Raw genomic sequence first — 25,897 nt, forward strand, 5'->3', positions numbered from 1 at the left:
TTCTTCTTCTTCTTCTTCTTCTTCTTCTTCTTCTTCTTCTTCTTCTTTCTTCTTCTCCCCACCCCATTGCGTGAACCTTTTTCACTTGAGGGTAAGGACTGTGTCCAATTAATTTCCTTCCCCCCAATACCTAGCACAAAGTAAACATTTAATAACTATTTGCTTAATAAATATTAAATGAGATCTAAATTTCTGTTTTGGCTGAGTAGGTAGGGGCAGAAAAAGTACAAATTATTTTCAGATAGACATTATCTAAAGGATAACATTTTTTATCATAAGAAATCCTAATTACTTGGTTAGAATGTTAATTTGGATAATAATTAATGAAAATAAGGGTAGAAGATTAAGGTCCAGACTCACTGGAAGATTTTGAAGACACAATGACCAGTCGTGTTAAAAAAAAGATGAGAAAAAGAATTAAAATTTTGCAAAGATCTAAAGATGATATGGTAAATTTATAAAATGAGAAAAACTCCTCAGAGCAAGAATTGAAAGGAAATATTCTTATATATGAACTGTGGGGAGTTGTGGGATTTTTGTTTTTCTGTTTGTTTTTGCTTTTTGATGGTCTATTGAGGGGAAAGAGAAAAACCATTTCACTGGTAGTCAGTAGAATGGAGATCTAGTCCAGGTTCTACCATATGGATCACTGGAGTCTGGGCAAATTACTTTGCCTCTGTAGGCTTAAATTTTCACATTTGTAAAACGAGGAGATCAGACCACAGGGGTGCCTTCAAACTAAAATTCCATATGGGCTTTAAGCTTGTAGCACTTACCTATTGATATTTATTTCAATTATTTCAGAAAACCATGATTTCCTTGAAATTCATGTGCCATTTATCACTATCAAGAATTGTCTTCATTAGTTGCAATGGCCAAAACAATTATCTCCTGGTGGACTGACTTCTGCTTATGAGCCTTTCCAAACTTAGTTTGGATTACATGGTTACATGGTCCTCTGAGGACAGCTGCCACCTGGCATATATAGTGAAAGAACATTTACTTGCCAGAGCCTTTTTCCACGGGAATTTCTACTTGGAGAACCCAATCTATGCCAAGTTAGAAGGATGTCTGCATGATTAAAATCAAAATTTATTTTTTCTTCACATTGATCATCTATTATTTTTCCCTTGGCACAGTGGATCTGGAGTCAGGAAGACTTGATTTCAAATCTGATCTCAGATACTTAGTAGCTATATGACTCTTGGCAAGTCATCTAACCTCTCTATGCCTCAGTTTCCTCACTTGTAAAATAACCCTTTGCAGGGTTGTTGTGAGGGTCAAATGAGACAATAATTGTAAAGCACTTAGTACAGTGCCTGGAACATAGTGAGTTGAATATAAATAGTATAATATAGCCTAGCCTAGCCTAGCATATAGCATAGCATAGAATAGCATAATAGTATAGTATATTAAATGCTATATGTTACTTATTATTTTTTCTTATTGCTTTAAAATATCAATAGCGCCACCTGTAGGTCTGAAGTACTTTGTCTAAGCTAAGCATTCAGTAAGGTCCCTAGACTTTCAACACAGACCTTCTTTGGGGTCAAAATGTACTAAGGCATAAGCCAAGGAAAGCACATTTATGTGTCTTTGAAAACATTCTAAGGTGTGTCCCCCTACATTTGCAAATTGAACCCCCTCTTCCTTACTGTCCAACAGGCATTTTACACTTTCCCTAGAAGATACATGGCTAGATTTCACCACAGAAAACATAATTTTCCTGATGTTGAAAATATATGCACTTATATAAAATCATATTAATGTCTTCCCACTAGCATAATCATCTAGTCAGTTGGCTAGAATAAATGGAATAGGGGCAACCAGGTAGCACAGCGAGTAAGAGCAGCATAGGCCCCAGAGTTGGGATGACCTGGGATCGATTCCGGGCTCTGATACTTAGCACCACACCCAGAAATAACTGGCTGTGTAACCTTGAGCAAGTTACTTAACGCCAACTGCTTAAAAAAAATCAATGGAATATAGACTCCACTGTCTTCTCTTAGCTAAACATTTTTAGTTCCTTCAATAGATTTTATATGGTATTTTTCCTAGTTCCTTCCCTACTTCTTGATCATTTGAATGTCACTCAAAGTGAGAACCTGAAAAGAACTAAAGGGCCAGGGTCTCTCATTGCATCCAGGGCCATCTCCAGTTGCGCTGATGAATATCTGGCCACTGGACCCAGATGGCTCTGGAGGAGAAAGTGAGGCTGGTGACCGTGCACCACCCTCCCTCACTCAGATCAAAGTCAACTGCCTGATGTCATGGTCTTCTTCAAAAACGAAGCACAAAACACAATGATCATTCTTGTGTAGACATGAAATAGTTTGTCAATAATCTTATTAGATATTGTATCCAGAACAGAGTACAATATTCTAGATCTCAGCTGGCCAAACTAAATGTTATTGGGACTATAACCTCTCTCTTTTGGGATATTGTGCCTCTCTTAATGAAGTCTCAAATAATAATTGCCCTTTTGGCTGCAAATAAAACTATTGATTCATATTGAGCTTGTAGTTCACTAAGACCTTCCTTTTTCACATTTTTTGTAGTCATACATCTTCTATATTGTACTTGTATACTTGATATAAAGCTATAAATATACAGGTAGACACAAATATACACATATATCCCCACTAAATTTCTTCTTATTATATTTTACACCTTTTCAAGTCATCCAACATATGTTGAGATAGTTCTCTCAGTTTCATGCCATTAGTAAATTTAATGTGTGACATCTATGATTTAATCTATAGTTTATTATTTCCCAAGATCCATGATTTCATTAATGTGGGTATCTTCTCCATTGGAGAAAATTGCAACTTAACCACACATTTTCATCCCATATAATTTTTATCCATCTTTTCCATTGCTTCTTCATTAATAACCTTTCCTAAATGCTGAAGGCCTTCTTTTAGGTCTTCTCCAATTTCCCAGAAATCAGTGTAATTCTCTAGCTATTTCTTTGTTATTCCTCAATAGGACTGACCCCACTTCCCTTTTTAGTGATACATTTTCTCACAATAATGCCCTTTACATCAATTCTTGGTTGTAGATAGCTCATCAATAGAAATATGCTACAACCTATTTGTAACTTCTGTGAACCTCTTTTGTGCCCTTAGAGTCATCTAAAAACTTTGATTTGTTGAAGACTGTGTTCTTCTAAGATTCACAATAAAATTCAAGAATAATGAGTATAGGAAAATACTTATTTTTATTTCAGGTAGAATTAAAAGCATATGCAATTTCCTAAAGACAATCCAGAATACTCTATTATTCAATTCTAGATGGACCTACCTGTCCATCCACAATACCTTTATCAAATATATGGACTGATGAACTAATTCAACGGATTTGCTTTCCAGCCTATAGTCTGAAAAATAATTATTTTTCATTCTTTTAATTTTTCATGTATGGTTTGTTAGGCCATTGTATTTTAAATAACCATGACTCATATAGAAAGTGCTGTAATGTTCTGGGACTCAATGAATTAGCACAATATAATCTACAAACAAGAGTAGCTGAAATATTTCATCATCTTCAGGTAGTCTCCTTTCCATTTGGTCCAGAAAACAGTATTCTCTATGACAGTGCTGAGTACCTTACCTCTGGTGACATTCCATCTTCCTCTGTCATGCTTTGCCTGATGTCAATAACAATGGTGTCATCCAAAAGAGCAAATTTTGCTGTTGCATTCATCAAGGAATCTTGTGTCATCTTATATTTAGTAAGTTTGTTGGAAAATAGCCTCTAAATTTGCATTTTGCTCTACTGAGTAAAATGTGTTTTTTTTGTTATCAACCAACAATAAACATAGGATTTTGTATTTTTTGTGTCTTTCATCCAGCTGTATAACCATAAAGATGTGGTCTACAATAGAAAACCATTTACAAAAGGCTGGCCATTCTCTTTTCATATTTTCGTCAAAGATAACCTTGATATGCCTATAGATCATTCTCATAAAGACATTATAAAGACATTTTATTAAGACATAAAGACATACATAAGTAGGCATGAGTTGATAGTTTTTATGTCCTCAATCACCTTTTTGGTGGTGATTAAGTGTTCTCTGGTGATTAATATCATTTTGTAATTTTCCATTGTTTTTGTGACCTTCTATTCCTTTAAATATCCTTCAATACTTTCGAGATTGTTTCATCTCTAGCACAGATTTCTTTAGTTTGTACTTGAGCTGGTTCACTTTCTTCTTCCCATTTTCTTTTTATGTAATTTATACACAGAGACTGGGAGTTTAGAGTTTGATTGTCAACAATAATGTAAAAAGATCACTATTGAAACATTAACAACCTCTTTATCTTTTTGCATCTATATGTTGTTCATATGGCAGCTACAGTTATGAATGCTTTTGGGGCAATATGGCTTATTTGGTTCTCACATCAATATTTATGAAGACTGGTTTTCAATCTTTTATGAGGAGATGTTGATCATAATTTTTTGCCACCCTCCTCTATAAGGTTTTATAAATAATTTAATATTATAATCTGGTATTCCTTTTGCATAAATGTCTCTCAACTTAGAAAAAGAATCATATGTTTTCTGGGTACTTTTGGCTTTTTTGTTGTTGGATAGCTTTACATTTGTTAAACATTTTAGAGAAAATAATGAAAAAGTCAGTACCTTTGCCTTTTTCCCATTTCCCATTTTTGCCAGTGATGATGAATTGTTTGAAAAGGCTGAGATGAAGTTGTGGAAAGTATTGATAGTATCTTCTTGTCTTAACCCTTTTTCTAATTTGATATTGATTTTGACTTTAGTTCTAACTAGTTAATAGTCTCAATAAACAAAATTTTGAAACTCCACATCCATAAGCAGTCATTTTCTGCCTCTTAAGATATGCTCATTTTATTTTCATGTGTGATGTTGAGTGCTCTTCATACCCAACATTTTATGATGTTATTCTGGAAGAAAGTATTGATGATATTCATACACACATTCGCAAACATGTAGCTTTTGAGTAGTCTACAAGTTTATTTTTTTATTTTTTGTTTCTATAATAAGATTTACCAGTCTAATAAATCATAAGCTGATCTAGTTAAAATAAGAAATAACCTGTTTGTGGTGATTACCACTTCCTTTGTAAATACTCACAAGCTTTCCCTTTAATAATAAATATCAAGAAAACAAGTCAAAAACCAAGTCAAGTTCATTCATAGTTTTAAGAACCCTCCTCTTCCCTTTATTGAAGAGGGACCAATGTCAATGTCAAGTCCTTTGCCTCTTCTCCCATTCATCTTGATTCTTCAAAGTTTCCTCATATTGTCTAACCACCCACACCTGTCAGCTCATTTCATACTCTGGAATTTAGTTTCTTTCCACTTGGTACTTAAATTTACTGGAGGACATCTATCTAGGTTCTCTGAGCATCTTTTGATGTACATTGGGTTTCAACACCCTGCTAATCATTTTTGTTCTCTTCTCCCCATTCTGAGATCATTCTCCTTGGCAAAGAAACAGAAGAAAAATAAGAACTCAGGAGTTCTGCCTTCTCTTGTTATTCATTATTGCTACCCATCCATGTCAAGCAAGATTCATTCCTTTTCTTAGTTTTCTACATGACCTAACTGTAGGCTAATATTAGGTCCAACTAAATTGGATATGAATTATACTTCTCAAGGGAAAACTTGGAACTTGTAATGAATATTTAAAAAATCATTAGCCATGTAAAATTTCTATAATGCCTTGACTTACTTGACTTTATCATTAAAAAAGTCTATTATACAAGTGCATTTCACAGCGAATCTGTGGCAAGATAGTAATAACAAATACCCAGAAAGGCCTGGCCACTTAGGGTTGAGATTCAGAGAGAGAGGGGAATATTTGCTAGCTACTTTGTACCTTCTCCTTCCGCTACTCATCCTTAAATCTTCCTAGGAAAGAAACCAAAACATAAATCTAGATAAATATGGTTCACTCCTCAGTCCTCCCTCCCAGGGAAATTCCCAAATTGCTCTCTGATTAAACCTTTTGTTCCAAAAGGAGATTCTGCCTACCCCCAACCTCCATGATCCCATAGCCCCAAAAGAAAAAAGAATCCTTTCATTGTTCTGTACAATCCACTACTTGCAGACACAAAGAAATTCAAAGTTGAATTTTTGTCTCTAGGGCACAGGATACATTATTTGTTTTTATATAACCATGAGTTAAATTCAGCTTTTAATCTGTTTGATTAAAAAAAAGGTTGCATGTTATCTCATATTGCTTAGAGAAAGATTATGGGAATTTACATTTATTTTCAACATTAAACACAACCAGAATTTGGCAGGAGATAGATTAATTAGGCAAAACATCTCCTACTCTTAATTATTAAGTCCATAGAATATAAGATATCAGTGATGAAGGAGACCTTAGAAATGATCTAGTCCGTGTTTCTTGTTGGACAGATGGACAAACTGGAACCTGAAGAGGTTGTGACTAGTTTAAGGTCACTGACCAAGTCAGAACTAGGTTTCAGTCTTCTGACTCACAGTTTCGAAATCTGAGTGTAAGTATAGATTGAATCTAGGGCAAGCATATTTATACAGAGAAAGAATAATGTGGTCATGTAGAGAGAAGATTTACTTCAGTGGAGAGAGGCTACAAAAATAGATTGCATTAAGGAGTTGAAAGAGAGACAGAGAGATACAAAGACCCCAACAAAGAGGCAGAGAGACAGAGAAACAGAAGGAAACACACACACACACACAGCGAGAGAGAGAAAGAGAGAGAGAGAGAGAGAGAGAGAGAGAGAGAGAGAGAGAGAGAGAGAGAGAGAGAGAAGATTGTAGGTCTTTTTCCTTGTCCAGCAATTCCTAGGACTAACCCTTAAGCTTAGGGAGCTAGTCAATGATGTTTAATCCTATACTCATTAGATAGCTACTTGTTAATGTGCCCATCTATACAAATTAGGGCTGTTATCACATGATCCATAATGATTAAGAACTGAATGGAAGGCCCAAGATGGGTCTGATCAAACTTGTACCAAACATACAGCCTGCAATCAGAGATCTTTCACCCCTGAAAATATTGACCAGATTGGTTTACTCAGATTATTAAAGGAATGATTTCTCTGATAGAGTTTGAGCATCACTATAACATGCTTTAAAAAGGACAAGGGCTATTTTTTTCCTCTTGTAGGTGGATTAAGGCTTTAATTACACTATTCAGTTAATATCTTCCAAAATTATGTGCTAAACTATATTTACATACATAGTTAAAAATACAGAATAGTAATGATGGTATAACAGGAACCTTATTTTTATTTAAATAATAATACTATAAAATTTGTTCTTTGCAGTACCAAAAGTCTTTAGCTTCATAATTTTATCTGATTCTCTCCACAATCCAGTGAGGAAGACAGGGCAGGTAAATATCTATGTTTTAAAAAAGCAGGACATGAAGTTCTAAGGTTTTGCTTAAGGTCACAGGGCTAGAATGTGGTCAGCAGATTAGGGATTCTTTGTTTTTTTTTTTTTTTTGCTTTTTTGGAGGGCAATTGGGGTTACGTGACTTGCCCAAAGTTACACAGCTAGTAAGTATGTTATGTGTCTGAGGCCATATTTGACCTCAGGTCCTCCTGACTTCAGGGCTGGTGCTCTATTCACTGCACCACCTAACCGCCCCCAGATTGGGGATTCTAATGGAGGTCTTTTGGCTTTTCTTGATGCATTTTTAAAAGAGATTCTATGTAGCGTTTCTCTGACCTCAAATGTATTTATATATAGCACCCTTTATATACATGTAGCGTTGAAGTCTGCCTGAAAACATTATTATATCTGCATATATATTTGCAAACATATTTGCACATATAAATATCCTATTACATATGCATATATTTACAAACATACATATGGCTATTCATTGGTCCAATGAGACTTATCAAATGTTAATGTACTCATTTTCATTAATGTATGTGAATAATAAAATGTGTTTAAAGAAATAAGGTTTTTTCCTCTATTTGAAGTTGCTAATCATTTACATTTAGGAGGAGGAATTCCAAGTGGACAAGTCTCATGTTCCATTGGTTTCTTTGAGATTTCAGGAGAAGCTGAGGAAGGCGTCTGCTATGTTGAGAGGTCCTACTGTGACAAATTTAGGGAAGGATAAGGATAGGAGTCGCACAGGATGGACAGACATGGAGGGGTTGAATCTGTTTTGTATATTATATTGGACATATATTGTATATATGTGTATTGTATATGTAGAATAGCAAAGTTAATGGGATCAAGCACCACTGGAATATTTGAGGACTGAATAATCATTCAATGAAGTACAGAACATTTTCAATATTTAAAATCTGCATTAAAGATAATTTCCAACAGGTGTTTAATTTACTTAAAAAGTGAATATATAATGTTTTCTCTTCTGCTCTCCTTTCTCTTTTACAGGGTTTTTGGAGCTGCCATACTCCTCACCTCCACCCTCAATATGTTAATCCCGTCTGCAGCTAGAGTGCACTATGGCTGTGTTATATTTGTTAGGATCTTACAAGGGCTTGTTGAGGTATGGAATGGTGGGACAATAAATAGAACAAACAGATTAACTTTTCTGACTGAAGATGAAGACCTGATATAGACTAAGTCTAGACAATGACAAATCTACTAATTGACAAAAAAATCTAAGACTGATATAGACTAAGTCTAGACAATGACAAATCTACTGATTGAAATGCAACAATATCCTTATTTTGTGCTGAGTACCATAGTCCCCAGGGGAGAAATGAAGATTAAGTGAGTCAGGATGCCTCTCCTTAAGGAGCTCAGAATCTAACAGGATGGTATGGTATGTGCAGAAGAATGTTGGCCTTGCAGTTATGAATCACTGAAATTCATTGAAAAACTATGAGGAAGGCACCTCAATTGCATTTTGTCCAATCCACACCAGAAAAGAATGCCCCTACAACCTCCCTGACAAGTAACCATCCAACCTCTTCTTAAAGACAATGAAGGGGAATTTATTACCTTAAAAGCCAGTCTTTTCCACTTTCGGATGTATCTAATTGTTAAAAGGACTTTTTCTTTTTTACATCAAGTCTAAATATTTTTCTTTGCAATTGCTACTCTTTGCTCCAAATTCTGTTCTTGAGGGATGGGAAAATATTAATTCACATCATACCTCTGATGCTTACCAACTATGTGACTATAAGCAAGCCTTGGTTGTCCTTGTACCTAAGAGTTCTCTGTATCTCACATATCTCACAGCATAGTGGTGAGGTTCGTTACATACATACATACCTATGTGTAAACACACACATTTCCTTCCTTCCTTCCTTCCTTCCTTCCTTCCTTCTTTCCTTCCTTCCTTCCTTCCTTCCTTCCTTCCTATCTATCTATCTATCTATCTATCTATCTATCTATCTATCTATCTATCTATCTATCTCTATCATACTTTCTAAACTCCCTTAAAAGGGTTATGTCAATATGTCAGTTATTATTTTATGTGAGAAGTATGTTAAAACCATATAAATAATAATAATTAGCTTTACTTAGAGTTTCATTATAGGGGGCAATGTGATATAATGGATAGGACCAAACTTGAAGCTACGAAGACCTGGGTTCAGGGTCCGTCTCTGACACATATTGACTGTGCTACTCCAAGCAGGTCACTTAACCCCTTGGTGTTTTCATCAACTTTCTAAAACTGTAAGTTACAGAATAATTGTCAACTTCAATTAGCAGAAGGAGTTTTATTCCCCCAGGAGTATTCACCAATGAAATCACACATCTAGTTTCAGTTTTATTACAGGTATTATTTGTTCCTCTTTTACAGATGAGGAAAGTGAGACCCAGGGAGATTAAATTACATGCATTGTCATACAGCTAAGTGAGAAGTGAGATTTGAACTCCTGTTTTCCTGATGTCAGATAGAACATCCTTTCTTCTACATCATGCTACCTCTCTAGTCTAGGGAAAGTTCATTACTGATGGTATATAAGGGAAGGGATAAGGAAGGAGAGAGTAATAAGGATCTCATACTGGGGTGATGGCAGTAGGTAGAGAAAAGAGGGATCAGATGGAATTGACAAGACTTGGTAACTGATTGGCTTTCCCAGCTGAAAAAGATGGGAAAGGTGAAGGAAAACCTTAAGAATAAGAAGACACGGGGAGGCCAGGTAGCACAGCGAGTAAGAGTCGGGATGACCTGGGATCAAATCTGGGCTCAGAAACTTAGCACCCACCCATAAACACCTGGCTGTGTAACCTTGAGCAAGTTATTTAACCCCAATTGCTTAGGGGCAGCCAGGTGACTCAGTGAGTAAGAGCACTGGCCCCAGAGTTGGGATGACCTGGTATCAAATCAGGGCTCTGATACTTAGCACCACTCCCAGAAATAGCTGGCCATGTAACCTTGATCAAGTTACTTAGCCCCAATTGCTTTATAAAAAAAAAGAATAAGAAGACAGGCGAGTTTACAGTTGCTCTGTCTTCATGACACCAAATCACTACGTTAGTGACAGTTTTCAAAGAGTTGGCTGCTTTAAAAAATGATTAGTTGTCTTGACTTTGTGCAGACACAACTTCTTTGTTGAAAAGGGACAATAAAATATTTTGAGTCACAAAATTGCTAGGAAAAACTATGAGTCCATGATACATTTCTCTTAGAAAGTTTTAGATTTTTTTGCTTGTAGTATTTCTGATTTTAGGCTGTCAATTCAAGCTGGTGTTCCATTAAACAGATTCCTGCTGTCAAGAAATGGAAAGGCCAAGTTAACTTTTAAGGTCTAAAACTTAAACAGTAATTCTGAGTTTAGCCAATGTTATTTTTATTTGATATTAATTTATGTGAGAGAGGAATGTTTTAAGTCATTGAAAAAGGCTTTAGCTAGCAGATAAGGTTACAAATCATGGAAGGAGCTAAATGTTTTGCTAAGGCCATTAAGCTTCAGAAATAATCAACAAAACTCTATAATTACTTTGCTCCATAAATATAAGCTTCAAAAATCAGAGATCAGCAATGAATCTTGGCTATCTCTTTCATTTTAGAGACAATAAGTTGAATAAAGAAATTGACATATCCCAAAAATTATCTTGCAAAATTCTGCAGAGAAATGCCTGAAGGGGCAGAGGAACTGTGGGTCTGGATAAAAGTCGTAGTTCCTTTTTCTAAACTGGAGTTAAATAAAATTGGAAGTGATGCAAAAACCTTGGAGAGGGAGGGTGGATGTAATTTTTGCCTTAAAATAGCACTTCTCCCTCTGGAGACCCAAAGTGTCTAAGAGGTCAGAGAAGACAAAGCGAAAGTGACAGTTAATTGAATTTTGGAGTAACTTGGGACTAGTCTATAGGTAAGACACAAGAAAGGCAAATGGTTTTGCTTTTGAGTTTCTCAGTATTCTGTGACTTCTCCCCCCCACTTTCCCCCACAGGGAGTCACCTATCCTGCCTGCCACGGGATATGGAGTAAATGGGCCCCTCCTTTAGAAAGGAGCAGATTAGCAACCACTTCCTTTTGTGGTAAGTAACTTACTCTCCTTTTCTGCAGAATATGATCTCAAGTCAACAATATCTATTCATTTCCTGTCTTCTCTTCTGTTTGTTGTAGGTTCCTATGCAGGAGCTGTGATTGCAATGCCTTTAGCTGGGATTCTTGTGCAATATACCGGATGGTCTTCAGTGTTTTATGTCTATGGTATGTTAACCTTTTTTATTTAAGGCAGGCCTGCTCTATTAGCAGACAGGTATGAGAGGAAAAGTCATTATTAGCCACAGGTTAATGGCAATAATTCCAAGCTGAAGAGAAAATAGTAAAGCATTTTTTAAAAATGAAAGATAACACTTGATTATGGCGAATTTTCACATTTCCTTCACTAAAGTCCTCCTCTGATGCTATCTTGGAAGAGGTGACCTGGATTTTCAAAAGCTGACTCTGGGGAACAGATTTACAGTTGAAAGGATTCTTGGAGGGTATCTAGGACAATCCTCTTAATTTTACAAATGAGGACACTGAGGCCCAGAGAGGTTTTTGACCCTCTCCCTACCACTTTCTCAAATAATTAAGGAACTCAGGTTGTCTGACTCCAAATGCATGGCTCTATCCCCTGTCTGAAGCTGTCCTTTATCTTGTCTTTCTTCTTGGAATCTAAAGCCTATCAGATAGTACCAAACTGGAAATGCTGTGAGTATCATCTCAGAGATGGACTCTGGGCTTGTCAATCAAGAACCAAATGCACTTGGTTGGCCACCAAGTAATGAATTATTTTTTTTTCTTTTTTGCCACATTAAATCATGAAAATATTCTGCTAAGGCATGAAGGGTTTGCAATCTGTTGGTGAAAAGTACCCATATGGTTGCAAACAGAGATCTTTTGGAGAATTCAAATCATGTTGTATTTGCTTCTGTTGTGTCTCACCTTAATATTTTGATATAAAAAATGTTTTCCACCCATAATTCTTTTCATACTATTCATTGCTTCTTAGAAATAGCTATTAAGCTGCCAACATAGGCTTCTCTAAGCAAAGTGTTCTTTTCTGTGTGTGTGTGTGTGTGTATGTGTTTAAAAGAGAAAGAGTTATAGAGAGCTGTAAGAGCATAGATGTGTGATTTTATTGGCATAGGGTGCTCTCCATGAGGAAACTTCCCTTACCAGTGGAGATCAGTGCGTGTTCTAGGACTTAAAGTCTTAGAAAGTTGTCTAGGACATTGAGAGGTTAAATAATTGAGCCAGGGGACCCAACCAGCATGTGTCAGATGCAGATGGGACCTGAACCTAGGTCTTTCTGACTCACACCAACACTTTGTCACACTGCCCTTTGCTAGAGATAAAAAGGCTGAATTAAAAGAACTGTATATTATTTGAAATTTTTTTGTTTTTATTTCTATATTACAAAAAATCAATGAAACTTTAAAAATATATACTATTCTTTTAATTTGACCTTTCATTATCCCTAGCAAGGAGAAATAAGAGTGAATTTAAGTGATTGTAAATGGGTGAGATGAGGTGGAAGGGAGGGCTTACAAATACTCACTCCTCTACCTTTCCTTTCCCTCATCATTTGCATTCTTTTCATCTCTTTTGGGTTGTGGATACAGGACTCCCAGTCTTACAATATACTAGATAAACCTGTAGAGGTACTAGTAGTAAACTTAGGCTGTGTGAAACTAGTCTTTCTTTCTCTAGATTTGAAAGGAAAAAGAATCATCATGATCATAGATATAGATCTGGAAGGGTCTTTAGAGGTCATCTAGTATAACACTTTCATTTTACAGATAGGGAAACTGAGGCCTATGGAAATTAAGTGACTTCCCCAAGGTCAGACAAACGGTGAGTGTGTGGATCCACACTCTGATTCTGAGATGTCAACACATTATTCTTCAATCAATTGTAGACCATCTCTCCTTAGTTACAAGTCTTGTTTCTTTAAAACCAAACTATAGTCTTCCTTTCTAGGTGGCATTTTAAAAATAACCAGCTAAATTGATAAAGGAAAGAAGAAATTGCTAGAGATTAGTTTTAAACTGCCACCAATTGAACTTTGTCTCTTTCTCTCTCTCAATAAATGAAGGTAGGAATATGAAAGATGAATGAAAGGTGACAGAGAATCAGGTCCCAGAACCTCATACAATTTGTCCCATTTTATTACTGCTCTATGAAGAAAATACCAGGGGATGATGGAAATTGTGAATAGTTTATAGGATATCTATTAAGCTGTGACTTTCTGTTATTTGGGGAATAAGTAGATTCCTGATCTCATTAGATCAATGGTTCAATTGTTCATTTAGTTAGAGAGTAGAATAAATCATTTCAATTAAGATACATATTATAAGATACTTATTATAAGTATATTATTAAGATACTTATAAGATATCATTTCAGTTAAAATACTTATTATAAGTACTAGAAGCCTGCACTAGGCACTGGAGTAGACAGAATTTAGAAAAGACATAGTTCTTGCCTTCAGGGAGCTTTTAGTCTAATAGAAAAGAAAGTCAATAACTATGATATGTAGTAAGAGTATGTTAAAAAGTTTCAAAAGCAAATATATGGTGTGGTCTAATGGGAAGGGGGATCAGGAAGGCTTTAAGAGATGGGAAGGAATTTATTGGATATCGTAGAAGCAGGAGATCTTTGCAGGAGCTAAGGAAACGCATGAGAAAAGACTCATTGATTTAAAGATTTAGAACTGGAAGAGATCTTGGGACTAATTAAATCTAATCCTTTTATTCTATAGATGAGGATTCTAATTTACCTGCATAGGTCATAAGTGTCAGAGACAGGGTTAGAACTCAGGTCTTCTGACTCTAAATTTCATGGATTTGAAATCCCTTCACACCATATATTACCTCTCAAAGGCAAAGAAGTAGAAAAGTACAAGGTCTTATTAGTAAACAGACAGTAGTCCAATTGGACTGAAGTGCAGAAAATGTGGACATGTGATAAGGCTGGAAAGGTAGGGTGGCAATAGGTAGTGAAGGTCCTTCACCATAAAGTATCTAATGACATGGGCTTCTTTATATATGCCATACATATCAATTGACCTTATATTAAAGTCATGCCATATACAATGACCACTAGTAACATTTTTTTCAAAAAGATTTTTTAAAATGCTAAATGAATTTACCCAGTCAGAAAGTAGGAACTGAATATATGTAGCTATAATGGGAAATACAAATTAGAGGCTCTTCAAATTGGATATTTGAACGTACGACCCCCTTCCCTGTGAGGCAAATCGAGCAGGAAAGTAATAGTAATTTTGAGTAATTGATTGGAACAGAACAAGAATGTAAGCCAGCCAAGGTGTTAAGGAGAATTAATGGAGATGAAGAATGGGGTGAAGGGAGAAAACTGGGGACATTCACCTTGTTCCTCAGGGAAACAAGTTACCAAGAGAGTAGCATGATGGGGAAAATTGAAATGTCTAGCAAATGAAAAACTAGAATAAATCAGTCGACATTCTTTCTATTATTAATGACTATGAATACATATATTGCAGAGCAGGCATTTTTTTTTAATGATGAGATTGATAAAAAGGGAAGGTATGATAAAGGACTCAGAAGGCTCATAGTGAAGGAGTTTAAAGCCATTCATTTATAGAATGACTTGGTAATACATTAAGTAATATTATCATATACTGGAAAGAACACAAGGGTTACTTATGTAAAATATAGCATGTTGCTACATTAATTACTGTGCCTCACTTCTTTTGTGGTCCAAGAACTTAGAACAAGACAAATGCTGAATTTTGTTTTAATAAATGGTGCCAACCCTGACACAGCCTTGTTAGGTAACCTTGGGCAAGTCACTTAACCTTTCAATTCCCTCAGGCAATACTTTAAGACTATCATTTGCTGAGATCATGGATGGAGAGAGTTTCCACATGGATTTCCAGGCACATTGATGAAGTCACAAATCCAGAATCCCCTAGCCACTACCACCACCACCTCCCCCCCAAACAAATAAACAAAAAAGTCTATGAGGGTGATGTTTGTATACTTTAGATAAATAGTAATCAACAGATCCCTCCCCCCAAAAAAACCCAAACACACACAAACTCAAATGTTTTTTTTTAATCTTTCCAAAATTGAGTGAAGGGACCCACATGACAGGAATTTTAAGGATTACCTTTTTACTCTACCAGTGGGTGAGTCAAATAGAAATGATATAAGCTGTGTCTATATGATGAATTGGTTTCACTGAATTCAATTTGGATTTTTAGCTTTTTAAAAAAGATTTAATTCAGACAAGAAAAGTGTCCATTCATTTAGCCAATGCCAAGTGAGCAAGTTAATTCCATTTTTCACTTTCCAACTAATTGCCTTGGTTTGTAAAGATGGATTGTGTCTACTTGTAATGATCTCTTAAATCCGCAGGTGAAATGACACCTCACATGCCTCCAATGTCTGCCCCTCTATGTACTGACTAAACCATTTTATGAATTCTCAGAATGACTGAAGCCTACTAATACAAGCTCTACTTTTTCTTCTGGTGGAATGTGTGCGTTGGTGAGAGCAATTACAAGTGCCATTCTCACCACCACTGAAGTGTGATGCCATTTGTATACTCGTGTAAGCTAGCTAGAGCTGTAGAGTAAAATGTATTCTTGGCTAAAACAACCAGCCTTCTCGATCCATAGGTCTTTCAACATGCTAATGAAATAAACACTAATTACCAATTATATTGAATAAATGTCAGCTTCTGTATGTGTGTCCCACATTTTAAAATCTTTCTCCTTCAGTGTCCTGTCCTGTACCCTTTTCTTTTCAACAGGGAGCTTTGGAATGGTCTGGTATATGTTTTGGCTTTTGGTATCTTATGAGAGCCCTGCTAAGCACCCGACCATTACAGATGAAGAACGAAGGTACATAGAAGAAAGCATTGGAGAGAGTGCCAATCTTTTAGGGGCAATGGAAGTAAGGACTTTATTACAGTGTATATGTCTGCTCTTATTTTTTCCCCCTAAACTCTTTTCCAAGTCCATATTCAGGAAAATGAATTTTCTGAATTTCCAGTACTATTTTAAAAAGCTCAATTCCCCTTGATTCTCTGGAATCAGAACTGGCTTGCTTTCTCACTTCTCATTCACCAGTTCCTTTTACTCTATTTCCCTTTGGTTAATAGTACCCTTTCAAACTTTAGTTACATGATCATAGATAGAAAATAGTTTAAAAATATAGCAACTATATAATGTCAATAATTGGTGCATGAGGGGTGGGCAGGGTAGCCATCAATTGATAAATTGGGTATGTCTCATGCACTCTGGCTTCTTGCTAAGGGACTTTGTAAGCAAGACTTAGAGAAAGCTGAATTGGAATTCTTAATGAGTAGAGGTGAAGATCACTGGAGATGGAGAGTCAGGTAGACGGTAGACTTTTGTTCAGAGGAGCTACCCCCTCTGCAATCTTTAAGAAAAAATGATTCCATTTTCTTTTGGGAGTTTTTTCTGGAACTTTCTCACTACTGCACTCTTAAAGACCACAAAGGGCTATGCTTCTCCAGCAGGAGCCCAAACTCCCAACTCTCAGCTGACAATCTTTGAAGCATCCTCTCCCTAAGTCATCTTAGCAAATCACATATGCCATAACACAGAGTTACAGTGCATTCTAGCTCTCTGAGGTACCCCAGTCCAACAGGTCAGGGGTTTGCCTGAACACTCATCTGTGCTTCTTAAACTGTGTCATGACCCCATATGGGGTCGCGAAAAATTTGACAACAGTAAAAGGTTTCCGAAGGCATGACAACCAAATATTAATTAAAAATCAAATGCATAATGAATGCTAATTGTTTCTGTCTACACTTGCATCCTGCAACTTCACTGCAGCCTTGGTTGGGAACACAAAGCATGCTAGCTTTGCACTGTGTATGCCAGCTCTGTACTGCACTTGCCCTCAGGCCAAAGAATGAAACATGGAAAAGGGGTCAGCAATGGAAAAAAAAAATTAAGTATCCCTGTGACCTGCAACAACTATTCGACTGAATTTAATTTGACTAATTTAATTTAATTTAACTGATCACTTTCAAAGCATAGAAAATTTCCTCTTTTAAAAATTCCAAATTTAATAAATACTTTCAAATTCAAATACACAAAGAATAATGACTGCTTTTGAAGCTATAAAATCTGTTATTTGTAGTTTAAAATGTAGGGACCAATTTTAGCAAGTGACAAACTCTTTGTTTTTACAACATGGCCAGAGAATGAGCTAATTTAATGATCCAATATTACAGTTCAACTCTGATCATTGTAGACTAACTACATTTGTAGACTGCTAATGATATTACATGTTGCGCATACCTTGACAGACAGGTGATGGTTTTGAGATGCACAATGGACTATGTGTTTTTGGACATAACTAACATGGGAATTTGATTTGCTGCACATTTGTTCTAAGTGTTTTGTTTTTTTTTCTTTCTTTTTCCAGTAGGTGCAAGAAGGTGGGAAGGAAAGAGAATAAATCTTTACTAGTTAAAAATCAAATACAAAATATAGTATATAATTATTATTTATACTCATATATGCTGGAAGCATTAGAATATAGTGGTTGACATTAGTCCCTAATGCCACTCTGAACAGAATTAATTTTGTTTATATTAAAAAATGAACTCGATAATCTCTAAGCGCTTCTCCAATTCTAAAATTCTATTATTCTAATCCATTTTTGATGCATCAGAATGCATTTAAAGATCCTAGAGGATCACCCTTATGCATATCAAATAGTCTTCTGTAGTTGTGTGGATGGCTCAGTCAATGGCATATTGTATGACAAAACTGGGAGTCTTCTTTGGAGTTTCTGGACATCCCCAAGATACCACATGTCCATCAATTTTCCCTGATTCTTGTCACATGATTAGCTTACCTTCTTTTCTGATAATATATTTTTGGCAATATTCTTTAAAATACTTCATTAGAAGCCCTAAATGTATTTAAAATATTAAAGTAATGGCCACAGTGATCTTAAAAAAGGAAACTATATATATACATATTATTAATTATATATTAATTTAGATCTTGTGAAATGCTTTAGCTGGGATGATTTAGACTTAGCCATTCATATTGTCTGAAAATTAAAGTTTGTGGTGGATGCTTAGGCCCCTGAAAATTCATCAAAGTGGTAGCTTCCCAGATTCTTTATGCTTCCCACACTGGGATTTCCCTGTGACCTAGAATCTTTCTGATGTCCTCATGGTATAGAACACTTGCTTGTGAAGGATATGATTTGGACATTTTACCCCCAAATGGATAAGACTCTTGGTTTAGTCTTCTATACTAGTAATATTTTGAAGTTGTCTTTGTAAAGAAATGAGCCTGTCTTCACCCAGATAAAATAGTCATTGTGTATATAATTATATTTGCCTACAACTAAGATATCTTGTTCGGAAGTCTTGTTCCCTTTCTGCAGCTGGTGTCCTGCTCATATCAGCATACCATTCATCAAGGAAAAAATAAAACAAAAAACAAAAAACCTAACACATTCAAACCCTAGTACCTTTACCATTCCATATCACCTTGCCTCTTTCATTGCTTTTTCTACATTCAAGTTAGGAGTATGGAGCAAGTAGAGGTTATCTGGTACAATATTTTAATTTTATAGATCAGGAAACTGAGGCCCATCAGTGACTTGCTCAAGGTCACATAACTAGTTAATATAAGAATCTGAAAAAGGACTCTGGTCTCATGACTCGTAAGCCAGGGCTTTTCCCATTACATTGTGCAACCATTCATATCTATAAAGGGAGGAGGAAGAGTGGAGGTAGAATTTAGGCTCATGGGATTCCATAATGCCCCAATGCTGAAGATACATTACTCCTTCGTGCAAGTTATAAATCCGTACATTTAAACAAGGCCACCTTAACTTGGCTATGATAAGCTTTTAAAGTATTCATAAGGTAAAGGAAATAAAATTAAATGTTACTTGTGCTTATTGCATAAAGAAGTAAAGGTAGGTCATGGTATGAGGTCCATGATGGACAGAAAGATTTTTTTATGGTCATTAAATTTGATTAAGTGAACTGTATGACTGTCTACCTGTTCAGTTAATTTTATGGCTCTTAGTTATGAAAGCAAAAGTTGACAGTACCAATAAGAATTGACTGAGTGGATGACCATATCATAAATATCAAACTAGCTGTGAGAATTTAGAGAAGGCATCTAGGGCACAGTAAAAAAGAAAATGGGATCGAGTGTACTAGCCAATCCATTTCATCCTCATTTACAGGGCTTCAGAGTTACCACGTGCTTTACATACATTATCTCTGATTCTCATGCCAACCCTTCAACATTTGTGTAAACACATTTAACTCCCTGTACTATCACAGATGAGGAAACTGAGTTGAAGAGAGATTAAGTGAGTTGTTCGGGATGTAGGGCAAGTCAGTGGGAGAGCTAATGGCCAGATGAGTTTTTTTTTCCATTTTTTTTTTTTACTGCAAATACAATATTTTTTCAATTATATTACATATCTGTTTAATACATTAATTATTATGAAAGAAAAATCCCTGATTATACTGTGATAGGTACAACCATCTTACTCCCCTTCTCAAGAAGCATCCTTGCCTGCCTATTGCCTCTACAACAAACTATAACCTCCTTTTAAGGCACAATCTTGCTCTATCCTATCTTTCTATACTAATTTCATATCATTCCCCTTCATGCATTTTACACAACTGTCAAACTGACCTGCCTGCTATTCCCAAGATGACAGACAGACCATCTTTGACTCCCACACCTTTTGCATAGGCGCTCTTTCTTTCCCTTTCCTTTCTTGCAATCTCCACCTTCCTTTCTTCCTTTATGGTTCAGTTTACCAACAAGAAGTCTTACCTGATCCCCCAGTATTCAGTGCTACTCTGAAATTACTTTGTGATTATTATGTATGCATTTTGAGTTTGCAAATTTCAGCCTTTGATGTCAGAGACTTTCATTTTTTTTTTGGTTGTTATATCTCTAATTCCTAAAACGGTACCTGATACACAGTAGGCACTTAAATGTTTGTTGATTTGTATTCAATTATTGCCGAAAGTTGAGTTGGTTTCCAAGTACAACTATACAAGGTTCTGATCTCTACAGTAATTTGAATTTGAGCCTGTGCTGCATCATATATTAATACTAACTACTAAAATGTGTTTTGGGCTTTAAAATCTGAAATATATTTTCCAAAAGTTCATTCAATCCTTTCAATAGCGCTTTGAGATAGGGATTATGGGAATGATTATTCACATATTACAGATTAGGAAAATGAGCCTGAGATAGTTGAAGGGAATCAGTGTTACATAGTTAGGAAGCTCTCAGAGGCAGCATCCAAACCCAACTCTCTGCTGACTCCAAGTCCAGGACTTACATCCTATGTCTTTCAGAAACTTTGAGACAGCTGGGAGTCTTAGCTATTACCTCCAAGGTTGATGTTCTATGATGTTCTATGAGAGGATTATTAGTCAATCAATCAACAAGTGTTTTTTTTCATGTGCTACAATATACAGAAGTATGGTGGAGCCAGCTCAAACCAGTCCTTGAAAGTTGATTGCTAAATTTTTGGTGGGCACATTTACACCTTGATAATTGGCAAATACTAAAAATCAGGGCTTGATTTTTGGCTGTACTGATTGTCTTGACTTAGGAAAGTATTAATAGTGAAAAAAGTAAACTTAAAAGTATGCTGTACATGCAATTTTCTTTCTAGAGAGATAGTTGTTAAACATATTTGCAAGCATACTTCTGCTTATATGTTCCAAGCAATGTGCTAAGTAACTTAGTGTCATTTGCCATGGAATGAACCTGAAACCAAAATGGGAGGATTTAAATCTTGCTCTAACAGTTATTTTTTCTCTGACTAGGGTTAAAGCACTTAGCATTTTAGAACCTTAGTTTCCTTACTTAAAAATTGGGGGTAACATTTGATTTGCCTTTCTACCTCACAGAAAGAATTTTGTAATTCTTAATTTTTTTAATAAATAAATTATTATGAATGCTAATTGAAAATTCCTATGAACAAAAGATTACATGTATAATCTTATATGCAGATTCCGTTTTTAGAGTTGCACCAACTTAATGGACAATTTTTATGCTGTTCTCTTGTGATGACCATTTGTGCTGCTAGGAATTGTATTAAATATTGCAAAAAATCCTTTTGTTTTCCTTCTTCACATACTCTGAAGACTGATTAAAGAGCATTTTAAAAAGCATTGTTTAAATGATAAATATGACTTTCTTTTTTGGGGGGATTTCAGAAATTCAAGACTCCATGGAGAAAATTTTTTACATCTATGCCAGTCTATGCAATTATTGTTGCAAACTTCTGCAGAAGCTGGACCTTTTACCTGTTGCTTATTAGTCAACCAGCTTACTTCGAGGAGGTCTTTGGATTTGAGATCAGCAAGGTATGTAAACAGGTCTCTTTGTTTGTACAGTTTTGGTGAGGTTGAGGTTTTCTTTTTGAGCTCGTATTCCTTTCCAATTGATTGATTGATTTTTAGTTTTCAACATTCATTTCCACAAGATTTTGAGTTACAAATTTTTCTTCCCATCTTTCCCCTACCTCCCACCCCACAATAGCAAACCTACTGAATACCCCTTCCCCTAATCTGTTCTCTCTTATGTCCTCCTTCACTGCCCCCCCTAACTTTCTAGTAGGGAAAGATGGATTTCTATACTCCAGTGTCTGTATATCTTATTTCCCAGTTGCATGTAATATGCATTACCATTTGTTTTTTGAAACTTTGAGCTCCAGAGTCTTTCCCTTCTTCCCTCCTCACCCACCCCCACTGGGAAGACAAGCAATTCAAAATAGGTTGTACATGTGTTATTATGCAAAACATTTCCATAGTAGTTATACTGTGAAAGACTAACTATATTTCCCTCCATCCTATCCCGCCCCCCACTTATTCTATTTTCTCCTCTGACCCTGTCCCTTTTCAAAAGCATTTGTTTCTAATTACCCTCTCCCCCAATCTGCTCTCCCTTCTATCATCCCCCTCTCGTCCCCTTCCCCCTTGCTTTCCTTTAGGGTAAAATACCCAATTGAATGAATATGTTATTCCCTCCTTAAATCAAATTCTTTTTTTTTTTTAAAGCAATTGGGGTTAAGTAACTTGCTCAAGGTTACATGGCCAGGTGTTTCTGGGTGGGTGCTAAGTGTCTGAGCCCGGATTCAATCCCAGGTCATCCCGACTCTGGGGCTGGTGCTCTTACTCACTGTGCTTAAGGCAAATTCAAGGAGAGTAAGGTTGACCCATTCCCTTTCACTTTCCTCCTCTTCCCCTCCATTGTAACTGTTTTCTCTTGCCTCTTTTATATGAGATAATTTACCCTAATCTATCTCTTCCTTTCTTCTTCTAATATATTCCTCTCTCACATCTTAATTTCGTCTTTAAGATATCATCCCTTCATATTCAACCCATCCCATGCCTTTTGTCTATGTATACATGCACACACATATGCACATACTCACATATATATTTATACATACATACAACCTCCTATATATACATATATGTATGTATACATATATATTCCCTTCAACTATCCTCATATTGAGAAAAGTCTCATGAGCTACAATTATCATTTTTCCATGGAGGAATGAAAATAGTTCAACTTTAATAAGTTCCTTATGATTTCTTTTTCATGTTTACCTTATTATGCTTCTCTTGCTTTTCTGTTCAGCTCTGGTTTTTTTTTTTCATCAAAAATGCTTGAAAATTCCCTATTGCATTGAATGATCATATTTTCCCCTGAAGCAATATACTCAGTTTTGCTGGGTAGGTGATTCTAGGTTTTAATTCTAGCTCCTTTGACTTCCAGAATATCATATTCCAAGTCCTTCTATCCCTTAATGTAGAAGCAGATAGATCTTGTGTTATCCTGATTGTGTTTCTACAATAGTAAAATTGTTCCTTCCTGGCCGCTTGTAATATTTTCTCCTTGACCTGGGAACTCTGGAATTTGGCTATGATATTCCTAGGAGTTCTCTTTTTGGGATCTTTTTAAAGAGGTGATTGGTGAACTCTTTCAATTTCTATTTGGCCCTCTGGTTCTAAAGTATCAGGGCAATTTTCCTTGAGAATTTCTTGAAGGATGATTTCTAAGTTCTTTTTTTGGTCATGGCTTTTATGTAGTACAATAATTTTTAAATTATCTCTCCTGGATCTATTTTCCAGGTCAGTGGTTTTTCCAATGAGATATTTCACATTGTCTCCCATTTTTTCACTTGTTTGGATATGTTTTATAGTATCTTGATTTCTCACAAAGTCATTAGTTTCCATTTGCTCCAATCTATTTTTGAAGGAGTTATTCTCTTCAGTGAGTTTTTGAAATTCCTTTTCCATCTGGCAAATTTGGCTTTTTAAGGCATCCTTCTCCTCATTGGTTTTTTGGGCCTCTTTTGCCATTTGAGTTAGTCTATTTTTTAAGCTGTTATTTTCATCAATATTTTTTGGGATAGTCTCCTTTAGCTGGCTGTTGACTCTCTTTTCATGATTTTCTTGCATCATTCTCATTTCTCTTCCCAATTTTTCCTTCACTTATCTTTCTTAATTTTCAAAATCATTTTTGAGCTTCTCTCTGCCCTGTAGTCAATTCATATTATTTCTTGGAAGCTTTTGATTCAGGAGTTCTGACTTGACTGTCTTCCTCCTGTTCCATGCTTTGATCCTTTTTGTTCACAAAAAAAGGATTCTATGGTCTGTTTGTGTTTCCTTAACTTGCTCATATTGCCAGCCAATTACTTGACTTTTGGGCTCTTTGCCACAGTAGAACTCTGCTACCAGATGGCAGAGAGCTATGTCCCAAATTGCTGGGGTTTTTGCAGCTTCTAGAGGTATTAGGAGGGTGCCCTCCCTGAAGCCCTCATGAGCTCTGGCACACTGGCCATACACCTCAGGACAACCACCCAAGAGTGCAATCCAGATCCAAGCAGGTTAAAGCAAGAGTGATTACCCTATGAATGGTTGCTTGGTCCCCCTATGTTCTTCAATCCAGGAGCTCTGGAAGCAGCCATGTGGCAGCAACTGCAGCTGCAGCACCTCTGCCACTTCTTGCCCTGAGGATAGGGGCCAGATCTTTCTCTTCTCCTCCCAGTTCCAACAGAGTTCCCAACTGACCTTTTACTTTCTTTTTGGCATTTATGGGTTGAAAAGTATTGAAACTGCCACAGCTGCTGGTGATTCACTCTCCTGAAGTCTGCTCTGTCCACCGCTGATCAGGACTGCCCTGGGCCAGAACCATGGGGTTCATATGGGACTGTGCTTGGCCCCCAGCTCTCTGTGATAGACCCCACCTGTCAGCCTGCCCAGCTGCCTTCAGTGGGAGACTTGTTTCTCTCTGTCACTTTGTGGGTTCTGTAGCTTGAAAAATTTATTTAGAGTTATTTTTATTACATGTATTGGAGTTGGAGCCATGTGGATGTTTTCATGCCACCATCTTGGTCCCACCCCTTCGATGAGGGGGTAAAAAGATGAAAAGCAAGTTCCAGCTCAAATCTTAAGAAGTATACAAGGCGGTATGAACTTGAAACTCTTTTTTTTTCTGAATGCTTTATTAACTTCTCGTTTACTTCATTCATTTCCGCCAGATTTGGGGTTACACATTTTCTCCCCATTTTTCCCCTACCCAGCTCCCCAAAATAAAATAGCTCTCCTCCAGGATATTCCCTCCTCTTATTTCCCAATTACACGTAAAATAGTATTAATAATAGTATATATATATATATATATATATATATATATATACACACACACACACACATATATATATATATATATATTTAAACATTTGGTTTTAAAACTTGAATTCCAGATTCATTCCCTTCCTCCCCTATCACTCACCCTCACTGGGAAGATAAACAATTCAATATAGGTTGTATATGCGTAGCTAACACAAAACATTACCACAGTAGATATATTGTAGAAGACTGGTTATAATTCACTCCCTCCTATCCCATCTCCCACTTGATCTATTCCCCACTATTCCCCACTATTCCTGTCCCTTTTCAAAAGTGTGTGCTTCCAACTTCCCTCCCCTCCAGCCAGCCCCTGTCCTCCATCACACCTCTCATTGCCTTCCCCCCCCCCACTCTCCTGTAGGGTGAGACACCCCACCTAGTGTCTATGTCATTCCCTCCCTGAGCCAAATTCAGTGAATATAAGGTTGACCCATTCCCCTATGTCTTCCTGTTCTTCCCCTCCATTGCACCCATTTTCCTTTGCCTCTTCTATATGAAATACTTTGCCCCATTCTGTCTCTCCCCATCTCCTCTCATTATATTCCTCTCTCACCTCTTAATTTCACATTTTAAGTATCATCCCTTCCTATTAAATTGGTCCTGTGCCCTCTATCTATGTAGACTTGTAAACATATATATACATTCACATATGTATTCATATGCCTATATACCCTCTGATAAAGACTATACACACACACACACATTTCTATTCCCTTCAACCATTTTCATACTGGGAAAAGTTTCATCAGTTA

The 25,897-nt window shown here is 36.3% G+C and overlaps 1 protein-coding gene across 1 annotated transcript in view; it reads left to right on the forward strand.

The window, feature by feature from the left end:
• The window catches only part of SLC17A6 (solute carrier family 17 member 6), a 67,489-nt gene that overhangs the window by 24,706 nt on the left and 16,886 nt on the right, over positions 1–25,897 (forward strand). The window contains exons 4-8 of the mRNA XM_069091301.1: positions 8,391–8,505; positions 11,369–11,456; positions 11,545–11,631; positions 16,207–16,349; positions 21,658–21,807. Coding sequence (XP_068947402.1) covers positions 8,391–8,505; positions 11,369–11,456; positions 11,545–11,631; positions 16,207–16,349; positions 21,658–21,807 — 583 coding nt within the window. The remainder of the gene's footprint in view (positions 1–8,390; positions 8,506–11,368; positions 11,457–11,544; positions 11,632–16,206; positions 16,350–21,657; positions 21,808–25,897) is intronic.

This window comes from Petaurus breviceps, unplaced genomic scaffold (assembly GCF_028583685.1).
Source record: "Petaurus breviceps papuanus isolate PSGF00001 unplaced genomic scaffold, PetGlider_PUasm1.0 188, whole genome shotgun sequence".
Taxonomy (NCBI): Eukaryota; Metazoa; Chordata; class Mammalia; order Diprotodontia; family Petauridae; genus Petaurus; species Petaurus breviceps.